Source organism: Halichoerus grypus, chromosome 6, assembly GCF_964656455.1.
Source record: "Halichoerus grypus chromosome 6, mHalGry1.hap1.1, whole genome shotgun sequence".
Taxonomy (NCBI): domain Eukaryota; kingdom Metazoa; phylum Chordata; class Mammalia; order Carnivora; family Phocidae; genus Halichoerus; species Halichoerus grypus.
Window position 1 is genome coordinate 159,074,662 of NC_135717.1, and position 14,246 is coordinate 159,088,907.

The 14,246-nt window shown below is 36.3% G+C and overlaps 1 protein-coding gene across 3 annotated transcripts in view; it reads left to right on the forward strand.

Moving 5' to 3' along the window:
* Nucleotides 1-14,246, forward strand: part of UTP20 (UTP20 small subunit processome component) — a 100,954-nt gene that overhangs the window by 44,436 nt on the left and 42,272 nt on the right. For all 3 annotated transcript variants that reach the window (XM_036123346.2, XM_036123347.2, XM_078076475.1), the window contains 6 exons: nt 1,465-1,673; nt 6,525-6,668; nt 7,374-7,453; nt 11,660-11,877; nt 12,386-12,530; nt 13,782-13,869. In XM_036123346.2, coding sequence (XP_035979239.2) covers nt 1,465-1,673; nt 6,525-6,668; nt 7,374-7,453; nt 11,660-11,877; nt 12,386-12,530; nt 13,782-13,869 — 884 coding nt within the window. The remainder of the gene's footprint in view (nt 1-1,464; nt 1,674-6,524; nt 6,669-7,373; nt 7,454-11,659; nt 11,878-12,385; nt 12,531-13,781; nt 13,870-14,246) is intronic.

A 14,246-nucleotide genomic window follows, 5' to 3' on the forward strand; every position in this document is an offset into this window, starting at 1 on the left:
CTTTCTCTCTCTCACTCTCTCAAATAAATAAATAAAATCTTTAAAAAAATAAAATAAAATAAAATAAGAAAGAAAAGAAAAGTGTATTTTTGCTGTTGTTGTGCATTTAGGCCATTTGAAAAATGGTACTTACCCAGATACAATGAATAGGTTTCTCCTTAGAAACTTAGGGCATGCTGAGAAATTAATTTTAATTGTCTTAGTATTTATTCATTCACTGAGTCATTCATCTATTGAGTAAAGACTTGTTGAATACCTCCTGTGCCCTGGATACTTTTGAAAATAGAAAAGTAAATATTTATGCTCTCAACGTCACCATCTAAACTAAGTGGATATAATAGGTATATCCAGTGAGCTGAAGTGCTCTATGGTCTGTTCTCTGGTATGTAATGTTAGTAATTAATAATAATAATAATAGCTAACATTTACTCCATGCCAGATGTTATGATGGGCCCTTTTACATACAGCTCAGTTGATCCTTAAAACAACCACCTGAGGTATCATTACTTGACTATTCCCATTTTACCAATGAGGAAACTGAGGCCTAGAGAGTTTACTGTTTTACTTATGACCACTCAGCTAGAAAATAGTAGATCTTTCTGACGGTAGAATCTCTGCTCTCACCCCATAATCGCTTTGCTTTAGGCAACACAGGTATTTATTTGCATGGTAATGTGTTGTATGAAATTTTGTATTGTGTCTATGATAATGGATTCATCTGTTAAAATGTTTTCATTCAGTGTAATATTGCCCTGCAAAGGAAGTTGGCTCTGATGAAGGAAGACAAAGGCTTTTGTTTAGTGAAACAGCTTCCATTGTAAGAGGATAGCTATAAATGATACTCTTTTTGGATAGACCATTTAGGTGTATGAATTAGCAAGTTCATGATTTCATACCAGTTGGTTTGAAGTAAAGCTCATGCAATAACAATTCAAGTCTTTTAAGTAAATTATGAAATCAATTTGGTGCCTGTTTATAAAAGACTGTTCTTTTATTTATTCACCAGGGGTGGCAAGAGAAAACATTTGATCCTCAGCATTCAAGAAGCTTCTAATGTAGCAGGCAGGACACTTCTATGAAACTGCTCAAGTCAACATAGACAGTGAAAGCTGAGAGTGAGAAAAATGTATGGGAAGTTGTTAGGTGGAACAAAAGACTATTACTATTTCAGGTTTTGGGGAGTAGTCTAAGTAGGATGAGAATGGGGCTTAGAGACTTAATTCTGGCACAAGTTTCTCCTTTATTCTCAGTTTCCTCATCTATAGTGTCATAATACTAAAACCTGTCATGCCTAGTTCATTGAATATTTGGTAAGAGAATCAGGAGAAAATACATTAGGAAAGTACATTATCATCTGTAAATCATTGGAACAGTAGAAAATATTCTATAATTGAGGGAATTGACAAAAGGAAGCTGTAATTAGAGAGTAATATTTCCTTTTACATGATATCTCTGTTTCACTAGGAGAATGTCATTCTGCAGTCATTCAAGCAGTAGAAGATTTGGATCTGTCTAAAGTTCTTCCTTTAGGTCGTCAGCATGGTATCTTAAATAGCCTTGAAATAGTATTGAAGAACATCAGTCATCTGATCAGTGCATACTTACCAAAGATTTTGCAGATATTGCTGTGCATGACAGCGACTGCATCACACATCCTTGACCAGCGAGAAAAGGTGAGAGACATTCACTGTAGTTGCTTTCTTCTTGGGCTAAAGCATTTTACTTGGAAAATTGGTTGGGACCTGAATATCTAACAGTCTTCACTGTCTTCAATATTTATGTGTAGTTGGAGGATGCAAATTACAGGTGATCCTTGAATAACATGGGTTTAAACTGTGTGGGTCCACTTACAAATGGGATTTTTTTCCCGATAAATACAGTGTAGCACCATAAAGTACTTTCTCTTCCTAATGATTTTCTTAATAACCTTTTCTCTAGCTGACCTTATTATAAAGTAAGAGTACATTATATAATACATAAAACATACAAACTACGTGTTATTTGACTGTTTATGGTATCGGTAAGGCTTCCAGTCAACAGTAAGCTATTAGTAGTTAAGATTTTGGGAAGTCAAAAGTTATACAGGGATTTTTGACTGTGCAGGGGATCAATGCCCCTGACCCCTGTGTTGTTCAAGGGTCAGCTGTATGTCACTTGTATATTTTAAAGAGGTTTTAAATAATAGGGTGTGAGTTAGTTCTATATACATCTCAAACTAGAATCAGGGTTAGTTGAGCTGATTTCAAGAGCCTCGAGGTATAGGACATCTTCCAACTCTATCAAGAATGGTTGGAGAATGAACAGAATACGGTTAGCATCATCCTTGTTATTTTGAGATAAGAGTTGCCCAGAGGTCTTTTACAAGTAAATTCTTGCCTACTATGAGTGCAATGTTTTGAATAAGGATAAGTAGCAAGACCCAGCATTGAGCTAACTGCCAGAGGCTTTACAAGATGGTGCTCAGTAAATATTTTCTGAATTGTATTAAAGACTATATATTTATGTTCTGTTGAAACAAGTATGTGGGCATGAGTGCACTCTTTGGAAAGCTTAGGGAAACTTAATGTCTTTATGGACTAAAGGCTTCTTAGTGGGACTTGAAGTGAAGATCTAGACTCAGATTTCTGCTGTTGATTCTCAGTAAATGATAAATGGGCACAGTTTTAATTGGGCTAAAATCTGTTTCCTTTGATTTGTGGATATGCCTGGTAAACTGCCTCTCAGATATGGTCATGATAACTAAAAATTGACAGCCAGAATTTTATGCTGTTTTTTGGGCTACACATGGATATAAGTCTGCTTTAGTGATGACATAATATTCTCTGATGACCAAGCTCCAGGGATTTAGAACACACCTTCTATTTTGTTAGACACCATTTTCTTTATTCTTTCATTCATTCCTTCAACAAATATTAATTGAGCCCGTGCTATGTGACAGGCACTGTTGTAAGCACCAGAGATGGAGCAGTGAACAAGGCAAACAAAAATTGCTGTCCATTTATTGATTCAGTAAATACTTATTTCACATCTACCATCTACCAGATATCATTCTAGGTAGGGAATGAGACAGGTAAGGACTCAGTATCATGGGAGAAAAAGAATAAATAAATAAATACACAAATAATTAGGGGCGCCTGGGTGGCTCAGTTGGTTGAGCGACTGCCTTCGGCTCAGGTCATGATCCTGGAGTCCCGGGATCGAGTCCCGCATCGGGCTCCCTGCTCGGCAGGGAGTCTGCTTCTCCCTCTGACCCTCCCCCGTCTCATGTGCTCTTTCTCATTCTCTCTCTCTCAAATAAATAAATAAAATCTTTAAAAAAAAAATAAAAATAAAAATAAAAAAAATAAATACACAAATAATTAGAATAATGTCAGTTGGTGGTGAGACCTGAGAGGGAAGTAAATGAGAACCTCTGCAGATGTCTGTGTAGCTTTCTCCCCTCCAGTACTCTGCCTGTTCGTTCTCCCCAAGCCACGCTACTCTGTCTCCTCATCCTGGGAGGATGACTGGCCTGTGCCTGGACTCTTCCTTCTCCCACTAATCCCTGAAACTCCAAGCAGGAATCTGGGGAACGTATAAGACTCACCTCATCTGTTTACCCTCTCAGGGCTTACTGCCCTTTGCTGCCCACTGTCTAGTATCTGAAAATCATTGTCTCACAGATTCTCTTCAGTTTTTTAGTTGCTTGAGAAGGAAGGCCAAATCAAGTCCCTGTTGATCCATCTTGAACAGACGTGGAAGAACCATGAGAAAGGAACAGGCAGAGAACAGTCCTCTTGACTAGCACAAGGCTAGGAACAGCTCATGTTCCCAAAAGCCAGAGCAGAAACTTCATAATAGCCAAGGCACCAGGAAGAGTCCTAGGCAGGGGAGTGCCTCAGTAGTAGTGGAACCAGATTAGCTCTGGAATAAAGGCTGCCCTAGCAACAGCTAAGAAAGCTTACAAAGCTCATGCTTTTCCCAAGTAAATTAATTACATCTGAGAACAAGACTCAAAAGCTTTCAAATGATTTAAATGAAAACAAAATTCAGTGTCTGATATCCAGTCAAGTTTTACCAGGCATGCCAAGAAGGATGAAAATTTTACTCATAATAAGGAAAAAAACCAATCAATAGAAGCAGATGCAGCAGTGGCACAGATGATAGAATTAGCCAAAAACTTAAAACAGCTATTAGGAATACACTCCATATATTCACAAAAGTAGAGGAAAGCATGAGCATGTTGAGGAGAGACATGAAGCCATGAAGAGTTTAAAATAAATTGAGGGGATGTGATAGGAAGTGACCACACTGTTAGGATGGCCAGTGTCCTAAGGAGGTAATATTTGAACTCCTCTATCTACCCAGCTGTGGGAAGAACATTTCAGGCAGAGAAAATGGCTAGTAGTGCAAAGTCCCTGAGGTAGAACAATTTTGACATATGTCTGTCTAAGAACAGACAGAAGGGCAAGATGGCTAGAGCACAAGGAGGGAGAAGAATCATAAGGTCGAGAGGTAGGTAGGGCCTCATGGGCTCTGAGATGGATGCACTTGGAAGTGTACTGGGAAAACTGGAGAAGTTTGAAGCCAGGGAGTGAGTGATAAGGTCTGTTTGATGTTTTTAAAATTTCACTCTGATTACTTTGTGAAAAAGAGGCTTATGGAGGGCCAACAGTGGAAGCTGAAAACAGGTCTTGGAAAATTCTTTATGTTATATGAGAGCTTCATGGCCATAGGGAGAATTCTGTGAGAATTTTCATTTATGCCTTATAGTGAGTGATAGTGACTTTATCTATACTTGTATATATTAAATCATGAAAGGTTAGAGATTTTATAAACTCTGTAAAAGTTCTCTGACTTTTTGGTTAACTTAGAAGTTACTCAGTAATGTAGCCTTACTCCTGAGTCAATAATCAGTAACTCAAAAGATCATTTATGCAATTTCATAGATCATTAGTGAGGTGCTAAGCTTTTTGATAGTTTGGAGTTTTTTAAAAAATTCTTGGACAAGTTCAAAGAATGCCTTGAGGTACTATAGTGAATTACTGCACAGTAATACTGCTTAAGTAAGTTAAACTTCTACATTTGTGTATTTGAGCTAAGTTATACATTTACAAGGCATTGACTGAAGTGTATATCATGAGGTTTGTTTTAGTTTGATTTTATTATTTTGGAACATTTAAACAACAGGGTGACTTTTAAATATACATGAAATTCAGTCAAATGGACTATTCCTCTAGGAACTAAAGTCTACAATTTTCTTATGATGTTGTGGCCATAAAACTTGATGTTCATTATATTAGAGTATTGTGTTGTCTTCATAAATTTCAGGGTGGTTTTTGGATTTTGATGTAGGTCACTAAGGTCACATGTAAAAATAAGTTGCCACTTACATATCCAGAGACCACAGTATATTAATCAAATGGAAAAACAATTAGGGGTTGCACCTTACCTCATTTGTTTGGTTTTTACAACATTCCTTTAAGATCCACTAGAAATTCTGCCTCTTCCATGAAGCTTTTCCCTTTTCAAATTTATAATTCCTCCCATATTGGATATCTTTGGCATTTTCAGTCTATCATGTAATTTAATACATTTTCCTTCAGTGAGATTTTAAGCTGAGGTCAGACCTATGGCTGTCATGCCATTGGACTCATTGGTGGCGGCTCAATAAATTATTCTGCTCTGAGCCTGAAGAAACTGGCCACATATTTGTGATTTTGTAACCCGCAGGGAAGGAGATGCCAGTAGAAGTAGCAGAGTCTGTTATGAAAGAAGTTTGCTGTTAATTCAGACATCCACCCACTCCAGCCTTTATGCCTCTAAACAGACAAATTTTTATTTTTTTCCAAATTGCATTTTTCTTTGAGCTATATATTTTGAGATGTTCTCATGCCTTGATTCAGTCGCCTCATTCTCTTATACTGTGTGAGGTATTCTACTGTATAGAGACACCATAAATTCTTTAACTAGGGTCCTAGACTAATTTTAATAAGAGTAATTGAAAACTCCTGGTTTTAGGAAAAGTAAAAAATAATAGTACAAGTTATGAAAACAAAAGAGAAAGTAACTTTCATTTGAAATAAATGTTTGATTTTTTCCTCCTAATGTAAGGCATTGTGATGGCAAAGGAAAAAAAAAGTTTGTTTTATTTAGAATGTTCTGTTCATAGGAAGAAATTAGGATTTTATTTGAGACAATTACTTGGATAAAGAAATACAACAATGTAGGACACAAAACAGCTGTTCCACTTGTGATTCCCCCCCCCCATAAGGACACTTCAAAATGAATTTACTGGGCAGTGATAATGGAGCACATCTCACCATTTGATTTTTTAAGTCTTCTGCTTTCCCATCTTGTTCGATTCGAAAAGCAGTATGATATGATGAGTTGAATTTCCATGTGAATCAGAGCCACAGTCAACAGACTTAATAACAGGATTTCCAGTTTGATTCTTAGCCATCTGAGGAATAGTGCCTCCTTGAGGAATCAAGGATAAGAATGAAATACATTTTTTTTTTTAACAGAAGATCTTTGTTTTATAGATACACCTCAGGTTTATTAACCCACTGAAAAATTTAAGACGTCTTGGAATCAAAATGGTAACTGACATCTTTCTGGATTGGGAGTCTTACCAATTCAGAACTGAAGAAATTGATGCTGTATTTCATGGTGCAGTTTGGCCCCAGGTAAACTTCATTACTACATTCTGCTTGGATACCATATGCTACTTCCTTTGTTATTACTTTAACCAGCACAGTCTATGAATGCATGTCCTGGTCTTTTACATCGAGTCTTCCTTTGGTTCTGGAAGTTTAAGAACACTTTTCTTTGCCTCCACTGTCACCTAAAGCTCAAGAGCTGGTTTCTGTAATACCGTGACATTTATACTTAAGGTTATTTTGAATATGATTGTGTCTCTTAAGCAAATGGAATCTAATTGTTGTAGCACCTCAGTGATGTGTCTCTGGATTTTGACAAGCATAAGAGAAAATACACAGATATTCTCGTTACATATTTCCTTGTTTGTAACCATTTTGTAATGACACCTGGTATAACTATAGCTAAAAAGACTATAGAGGAGACTTGATTTTAGGAATTCTAGCTGCTTGAGCTCTGTCGTTTCTTAACCAGTTGAAACCTAAAGTACCTCATTCCTTTTAAGTGTCTAGCACTTCCTTTCTCCATCTTTGCCATTTTTCCCGTGTAGATATTATTTAGGATTCCTTTATTTTTTCTTCAGTCTGTCCTTTAAATGTTAATCTCTGTCCCTTGGCCCTTTATCCTCTGGTGTGGTTTCTATATTTGTTCTGCTTTTTAGTTGTCCCCCCCATACACACACACAATTCTGTATGTGTTTTTATTTTGTATTCTGTTTTTATTTTGTGTCCTAGATCAGAAGGCTTGGATCTGAGAGTCAGTATTCTCCTACTCCTCTGCTGAAACTAATTAGTATCTGGAGCAGAAATGCAAGGTATGACCCTTTTTCTCCCATCTTTAAAAAGGACAGTGTTTTAGACCAATCTAGTCAAAATGAGTCAGGGTTACTAATAATATAATTTATGGTGAAATACCACAGGTGCCGTTAAAGAGAATAAGGTAACTGAATTTCAAAGTACACAGGTTTAAAGAAAAATACAAGTTGCTGAACAGTGTAATCCAAGAAAAATACCTGTGCATGGATATAAATATAAAATGAAGTAGAAAATGTCTAGAAGGATACATGAGAAACTGTTAATGTTACTGTAGCATGTGGAGGTTTGGGTACCCCAGAGCAGGGAAGAGGTACTTTTTATGATATCCTTGGAGTGTTCACTTATAAAAAGTAGGTAAAATAACATTTTGCAATGTAAGTTAAAATTGTAGAGTATGTATTCTAGCAAAACTTAAACATTTTTGCTAGTTTTACAGTTTCATTAATACTTAAAAATCAGAAGTATTGGAATTGATAGGGATGTTCTTCTAATCTGTAGTAATTGTTTCAGTAGTTTGATTTGGCCTGGGAAAGGGAAAAACAGAATGTGAAACATGGCAGATACAGGTTTCCCCTGCTGTCTGAAAGTAGAGGATTCCTGTGAAACCTTTTGTAAGCCGAGATGGCATAAAGCAAAGAAGTAATTCCTATTAATTTATATGGAAGAATGTTTTAGTGTTTCTAGATCCAAAAAATAACTTCTCTTAGGCTCTTCCGATACCTTTAGGTCACATCTTGCTAAGGGATGCACAAAATAAATCGAGATAAAGTGCAGGTGCTCCCAGACACTGTTCACAGCTCTGGCGGCTGGATGCTGAGCTGCTGAGTGTAGTTTCCAGGGAAGGAGCCTGACGGGGCCGTTGTCACTGCTCAAGAGGTGCATGCTGCCCCTGTAACGGCTCGCTGCAAAACAAATGGTGAAGGCTCTTTTCGCTTACCACCTTCTTTCATAAAAGCAAAGTGGTATAACATGAACTTTCGAAAAGCCAGGGATACCTGTAGTTATGCCAACTATAAATATTCCTATTTTTTGCATGCTTGCTTAAAAATAAAAGCTGATTTGTCATTGGCATTCTATGTCTTTTTCCCAGTTACCACTTAAAATCAGGGAAATTTCGTAGGCTTTTTTAGATTTTCTAGATGTCCTCCATTCTTGTAAAACTATCTAAATATACATAGAGTTCTCATGGTCATAAATCAACATCCTTTTACAGACATTATGAGCTGTTTACAAGATCTTTATCTACAGATGGTTCAGAGATGCTTGTGTCACAGACCAAATGCATATTTACTGAGGAGTGTAGAAACCTATGTTGTTTATTTCAGTGACGGAAACAGACTTAAGTTTGTCCTGATCTGTTTTGAAGAATGAAAGGTAGAATTAAAAAAAAAAAAATTTTTTTTTTTTTACTACTGATTCAGTAAATGTCAAGATTTTAATATTTTGGCATCAGTTTTTACAAAATTGGTATCATATTGTATAACCAACTTTTGATTTTATTTTTTTTCTTGTACCATTATATCATGAACATTTCCCCATCATTAAATAGTCATCAAAAACAAACCAAAGAGCTTGACATTGTCTTCCTTGGGAAAACCTGTTTAAAATATTTTTACTGGTAATAAGGCCTCTTTTCATTTATTTCCCAACTTGAGAAAGCTGTTTCATATCTTGTCTTATAACTGGACATTTATAAGCAGCACTTCATAGGCATACTTGAGAAATGTTTTATAGCTGTATAATTCGCATGTCCTATGAAGGACTCTTCATCCAAGAAGACTTGGCAGTAGTGACTCCCTGTTATATTAGTTGGGTTCTTACTTAAGGTACAGAACCCCATCATTGGATGCCACTTCATCGTACGTTCTGCAGTTTCTTTCTCATTATGGGTTGGAGAAAAATAGAAGCCACAGAGCAATAGAGGACGTAGGCTGCAGAACTAATTTTCTATGTAACTCTTACCTGAAAGAAATCTTTAGAAGTATTGCCTTCCCTTGAAATCTCCATAACAACAGATATGCATGTATATTGTTGTTTGTGGAAGAATTAAAGAATGCATATTTCAGAACCACTTAATGGGAATGTGTCTCTTCAGTAAAAGAAAATTCTATTTTGAAGTATGGTTACCGTTTATATAGTGTCAGACATTCAAACAGGTTTTCATCTACAGAGAAGTCTAGCATTTTACTTTGTATTTGGACAGATGCAAGTAGAGCTGAACTATAGCCAGTATTTTCAAGCTCACAACTAAGGTTAAATTGTCTCAGAAATTAAGTGAACTCAGGACAACAAAAACTTGCTCACTAACTAGAGTGATCATATCATCCCGACTATATTCCTGAGGGTGAAAAGAGATGCTATAAATAATTAAGCCAGGATAACCAAGATAAACTGGGACTGTCCCTGGCCACTCTCTCTGATAGCTGCTCTGGTTCTGACTGCCATGACCCCGCGTGGCTCCATTTCTTCTTCCCCTGAGCTTCCCAGTCCCGGAAGGGCCTGTGATTACATGCTGCCTTTAGTGCACTCATCTCTTAATAGCTGACCTACCTAAAGCTCCCTGAGGGCAGAGACCATTTCTCATTTATTACTGTACCTTCCTCCACAGGGGGTTTGTGTCCCTCTTAATCCATGGTTAGTCAGTATTCATTACGTTTTGAAAGAGTGACTGAAATTTCTGACAGAGCTGTACACTTAAGCATGGAGCATGTCCAGGATACCCTGGCTTCAAGTTCTACTGCTGTTCAAGAAACACAGTTTGGTCACTTAGAAGTTGCACTGAATTTGAATGGGTTCTTGCCAGGACCTTGGCAGCAACTGAAAGCAGTCCTCTCACCTTTTGTGCTTGAAAAAATGTTAAGACAACATACAACATAGTGGTTAAGAGAACAGTCTCCAAAGCCACACAGACCTAGCTTCAAATCCTAGCACCACTGCATGTTCTTTGACAAAGTTGGCCTCCCCTCTCTGAGCCTCCATTTTACCACCTGTAGCGTAGAAATAATGGCAGTACCTACCTCATTGATAATAGAGATGGTAACGTGTAATACCATCTGCACTTTCTGTGTATACGCATCCAGTTACTGGCAAGCTCAAAAGTGTTTCTGTGGGCGCCTGGGTGGCTCAGCTGGTTAGGCGACTGCCTTCGGCTCAGGTCATGATCCTGGAGTCCCAGGATCGAGTCCCGCATCGGGCTCCCTGCTCAGCGGGGGGTCTACTTCTCCCTCTGACCCTCTTGCCTCTCGTGCTCTCTGTCTCTCATTCTCTCTCTCAAATAAATAAAATCTTTAAAAAAAAAAAAAAAGTGTTTCTGTGGGTTCAAAATCTGGAAGGTTAAGAAGGTCATCAGCTTGGTACCTGCCCATGCCATGCCCAATATCTGTTGGACAAAGATGTATGAAAACAACCACTTAGAACTTTTCCTCAGTTTGTTAGTACTAAGTAAATTAAAAGTGCTTGAGCTCTTTTTCAAAGGATGATAAATTAGTAAAACTATCTGAATTTTTTCGGTTTTACCTTCCTGCTGATTGTTAAGAGGACTACATCCCTGACATAAAACAATTGTTGGTTTGCCACTGGCTGGAAAGCCTCTGTGCTCTCTACCCTTGTTGGTGTGTTTCCTCTGGGTGGGATGCTTCTATCATTTGTGTGAGTCTTTCATCTTTCATACTTGGGGATGGATTCACCCACCTCTCCCAAAAAATGATCATGATCTCTGAATGTTGCATATCCTGATACAGCAAATATTTCTTTGGTCTGTACTCCTGATTCCCATGTTGTAGTGCATTGGTTTTTATGTGAGTGTATAAACGTTCACATTCTAGAAGGCTTATAATTGAAAAATAGCCTGTCTTCAATACACTTCTTTTAGAAAAGGCTTAGACTGTGGTTCAGAGCTCAGCTTTACTACTTATTAACTCAGGCTTTGGACACGTCTTAGTTTTTTTTATCTGTAATGTGGGGACAATGTTACCACATTCTAGAGATGTTATGAGGATTAAATGAGAGATACATAAAGTGCCTAAATAACATAATCTTTTGAGGTGCCTGGAATTACCCATCAAATTTTAGATTTTAAAGTAATTTCCCTTTTGATGTTCATACACATATATATTTGAACTCAATATGAAAATTCATATGGAGCATGTTTTCAGAAATAAATATATTGAGAAATAAGATGACAATTTCAATGTTTTTCCTTGCAGATATTTTCCTTTCCTGGCTAAACAGAAACCTGGGTACCCAGAGTGTGATATTCTGACCAACGTTTTTGCAATTCTCTCAGCAAAGAATCTCTCTGAAGCCACAGCCTCTATTGTGATGGATATAGCCGATGACCTTCTTAACCTTCCAGATTTTGAACCCACAGAAACACTTTTGAGCTTGCCAGTAACTGGATGCGTATACACACAAAGTGCAGATGGTATGTTTGCTGTACAAAGCAAATGATTCTTAGATTTCTGAACTAGCATTTGTGTCCTCAAAAAGGAAGAAGTCAATACAAGTTGATTCTTTTAATTACTTATATTATTAAAAGACTTTCTTTTCTCTATAAATTGAATTTTCTTTCCAGTGGTAGAAATTCATAATTATGCTCCAGAGAGCTCAACTATCCATCAGGAAATTATTAAATGACTTCCACTGTCAGTCTCTGAATTCTTCCTGTCAAATTATCCTAACAGTTCTTTTACTACCAAAAATGGCTTACATAAAGCCCCAGGGGTCTCTGATATAAATTTTTAATTTAGCTAATAATACAGCTATTGTGACTAAGAAAAAAGTGATTTAATCTTTAGAGTTGAAATTTATTAAATTTTTATGAAAATTGAGTGCTCTCCTTGTCTGTCATTATGAAGATAGTGTATGATTATCCTTTAAGAAAATAGTTAATTAAAATAAAAACATTTATCACTGTTTTTTTTTTTTTTCAGAGTCTATCACGATGGGAGGACAATTAATTCTACCTCATGTTCCTGCAATTCTCCAGTATCTCAGCAAAACCACAATAAGTGCAGAAAAGGTGAAAAAGAAGAAGAATAGGGCACAAGTCAGTAAGGAACTTGGCATTCTGTCAAAGTAAGTGATATATTGGTCCTTAAAAGATAACAATACTATCCGTGGTTTTATTTTTTGCTAAATTATATCTAGTTTTTCAATTATTTTAATGTGGTAGTAAGCTGAAAAGATTTTCAGTAGTTTTAAATGCCCTCCATTTTTAAGTTAATGTAGAATTCTGTTTCTCTGCTGGAATATTCATTAGAAAACTTTTATGGCATCTGCCTTCATTTTATTATGAGAGAACAGTCTTCAAAATTCCAGACTTGACTAATAGATTTATATATTTTGTTCAGTTATAATTTTGAGTTACATGAGATCACATATTTTTCCTATTTTTTTTAGTTTAATTGATAAAAAAATAATTCATTTAAAAGAGCAGGTTGTGTTTGTTTTGTTTATTTGTTTTTTAAGGTGAAGATCTTGCAAGGATTTTTAAAGATTCTTTTTGGCAGTAGACCTAGTAATATATAATTGAGATTTCTGTAGCAAGGTTGATAAACCAGAGTGTAAAAAATGTTTCCATTTTAAACTCTTAAATTGTTACAGGACTTAGCTGTTTAAAGTTTATTTTTTCTGTGACCTCAACAACAACAAAAAATGATATATTAGAATCTTTCAGGAACTTCTTTGAAGTGTTTTATTTATACTATTGTATTTCTAAGTTATGCAGAATGGGAAACCACACAGAATACACTCATTAAATTTTATCACAGGCTGTGTGGTAGTGCAAAGTGGATGAGAGATTAGGCACCAGAAAGACCAGGGTTTGAAAGGTCTGCTCTACCATTTCTTAGCTGTGTGACGTCAGCTTCTCTGAGTCTCAGTTTTCTTTGGGCAAAATGGGGCTAAAAATAATTCCTACATTGAAGGCTATCGTGGGAGTTAAATTGAAATACTGTACATAAAGCCTTAAACAAGTCTTGGCACTAAAAAATGTTATTTTCTTTGTAAAATAAGAAATTACTAATTGTCACAAAAATAATAATTAAAAAAATTTTTTTTAAATTACTAATTGTTAGATTATAGCATCGGAGTTTACTATAACCCACCTACAAAATCAGATGTTATAAGAGAAATAGAATAGTAGCCATGAGCCTGAAGTTGGAGAGAAATAAAAGTGGACACTGCTATAAATAAGTCAGTTAAACTTTTCCTACATGAACACATAAAAGCCACCTGTGTCTGTAACATGTTTTTCTACAGAAAGTTTAACTTTTGAGAGTACTCTTGTGTTATCTTGCTTACATATCAGTATTTCCCCTTCTCTAGGATCAGCAAGTTCATGAGAGACAAGGAACAAAGTTCTCTACTCATTACACTTCTTCTTCCTTTCCTCCACCGTGGCAATATTGCTCAGGTACAAAGTCACAGGACATTGGCTTTGTCTTTGAAGTGGCACTTCATTATTAAGGTTTATCCATGAGCGGTAATTTCATTGGTTTGATTCTGTGATGTATTTGCAAAAAGACTTTATACAGAAATATAAAATTAAAAATAGAGAAGAAACATTGGGACAGAGGTAGGAATGAGGGTGAGCAAGAAGGTAGAAGCACCATCATCAGTCCTAAAAGTCACTTTCATTTCTTTAGCTTCCAGTCCATTTCAGGATTTTTTTTTTTTTTTCCTTTCTCACTTTGATCAATAACAAATCTGGAACCCAGGAAATGTATTGTGTAATCTTAAATATGGATCACAGTTGCAGAACTGAATGAAAAGTCAGTCTATATTAATATT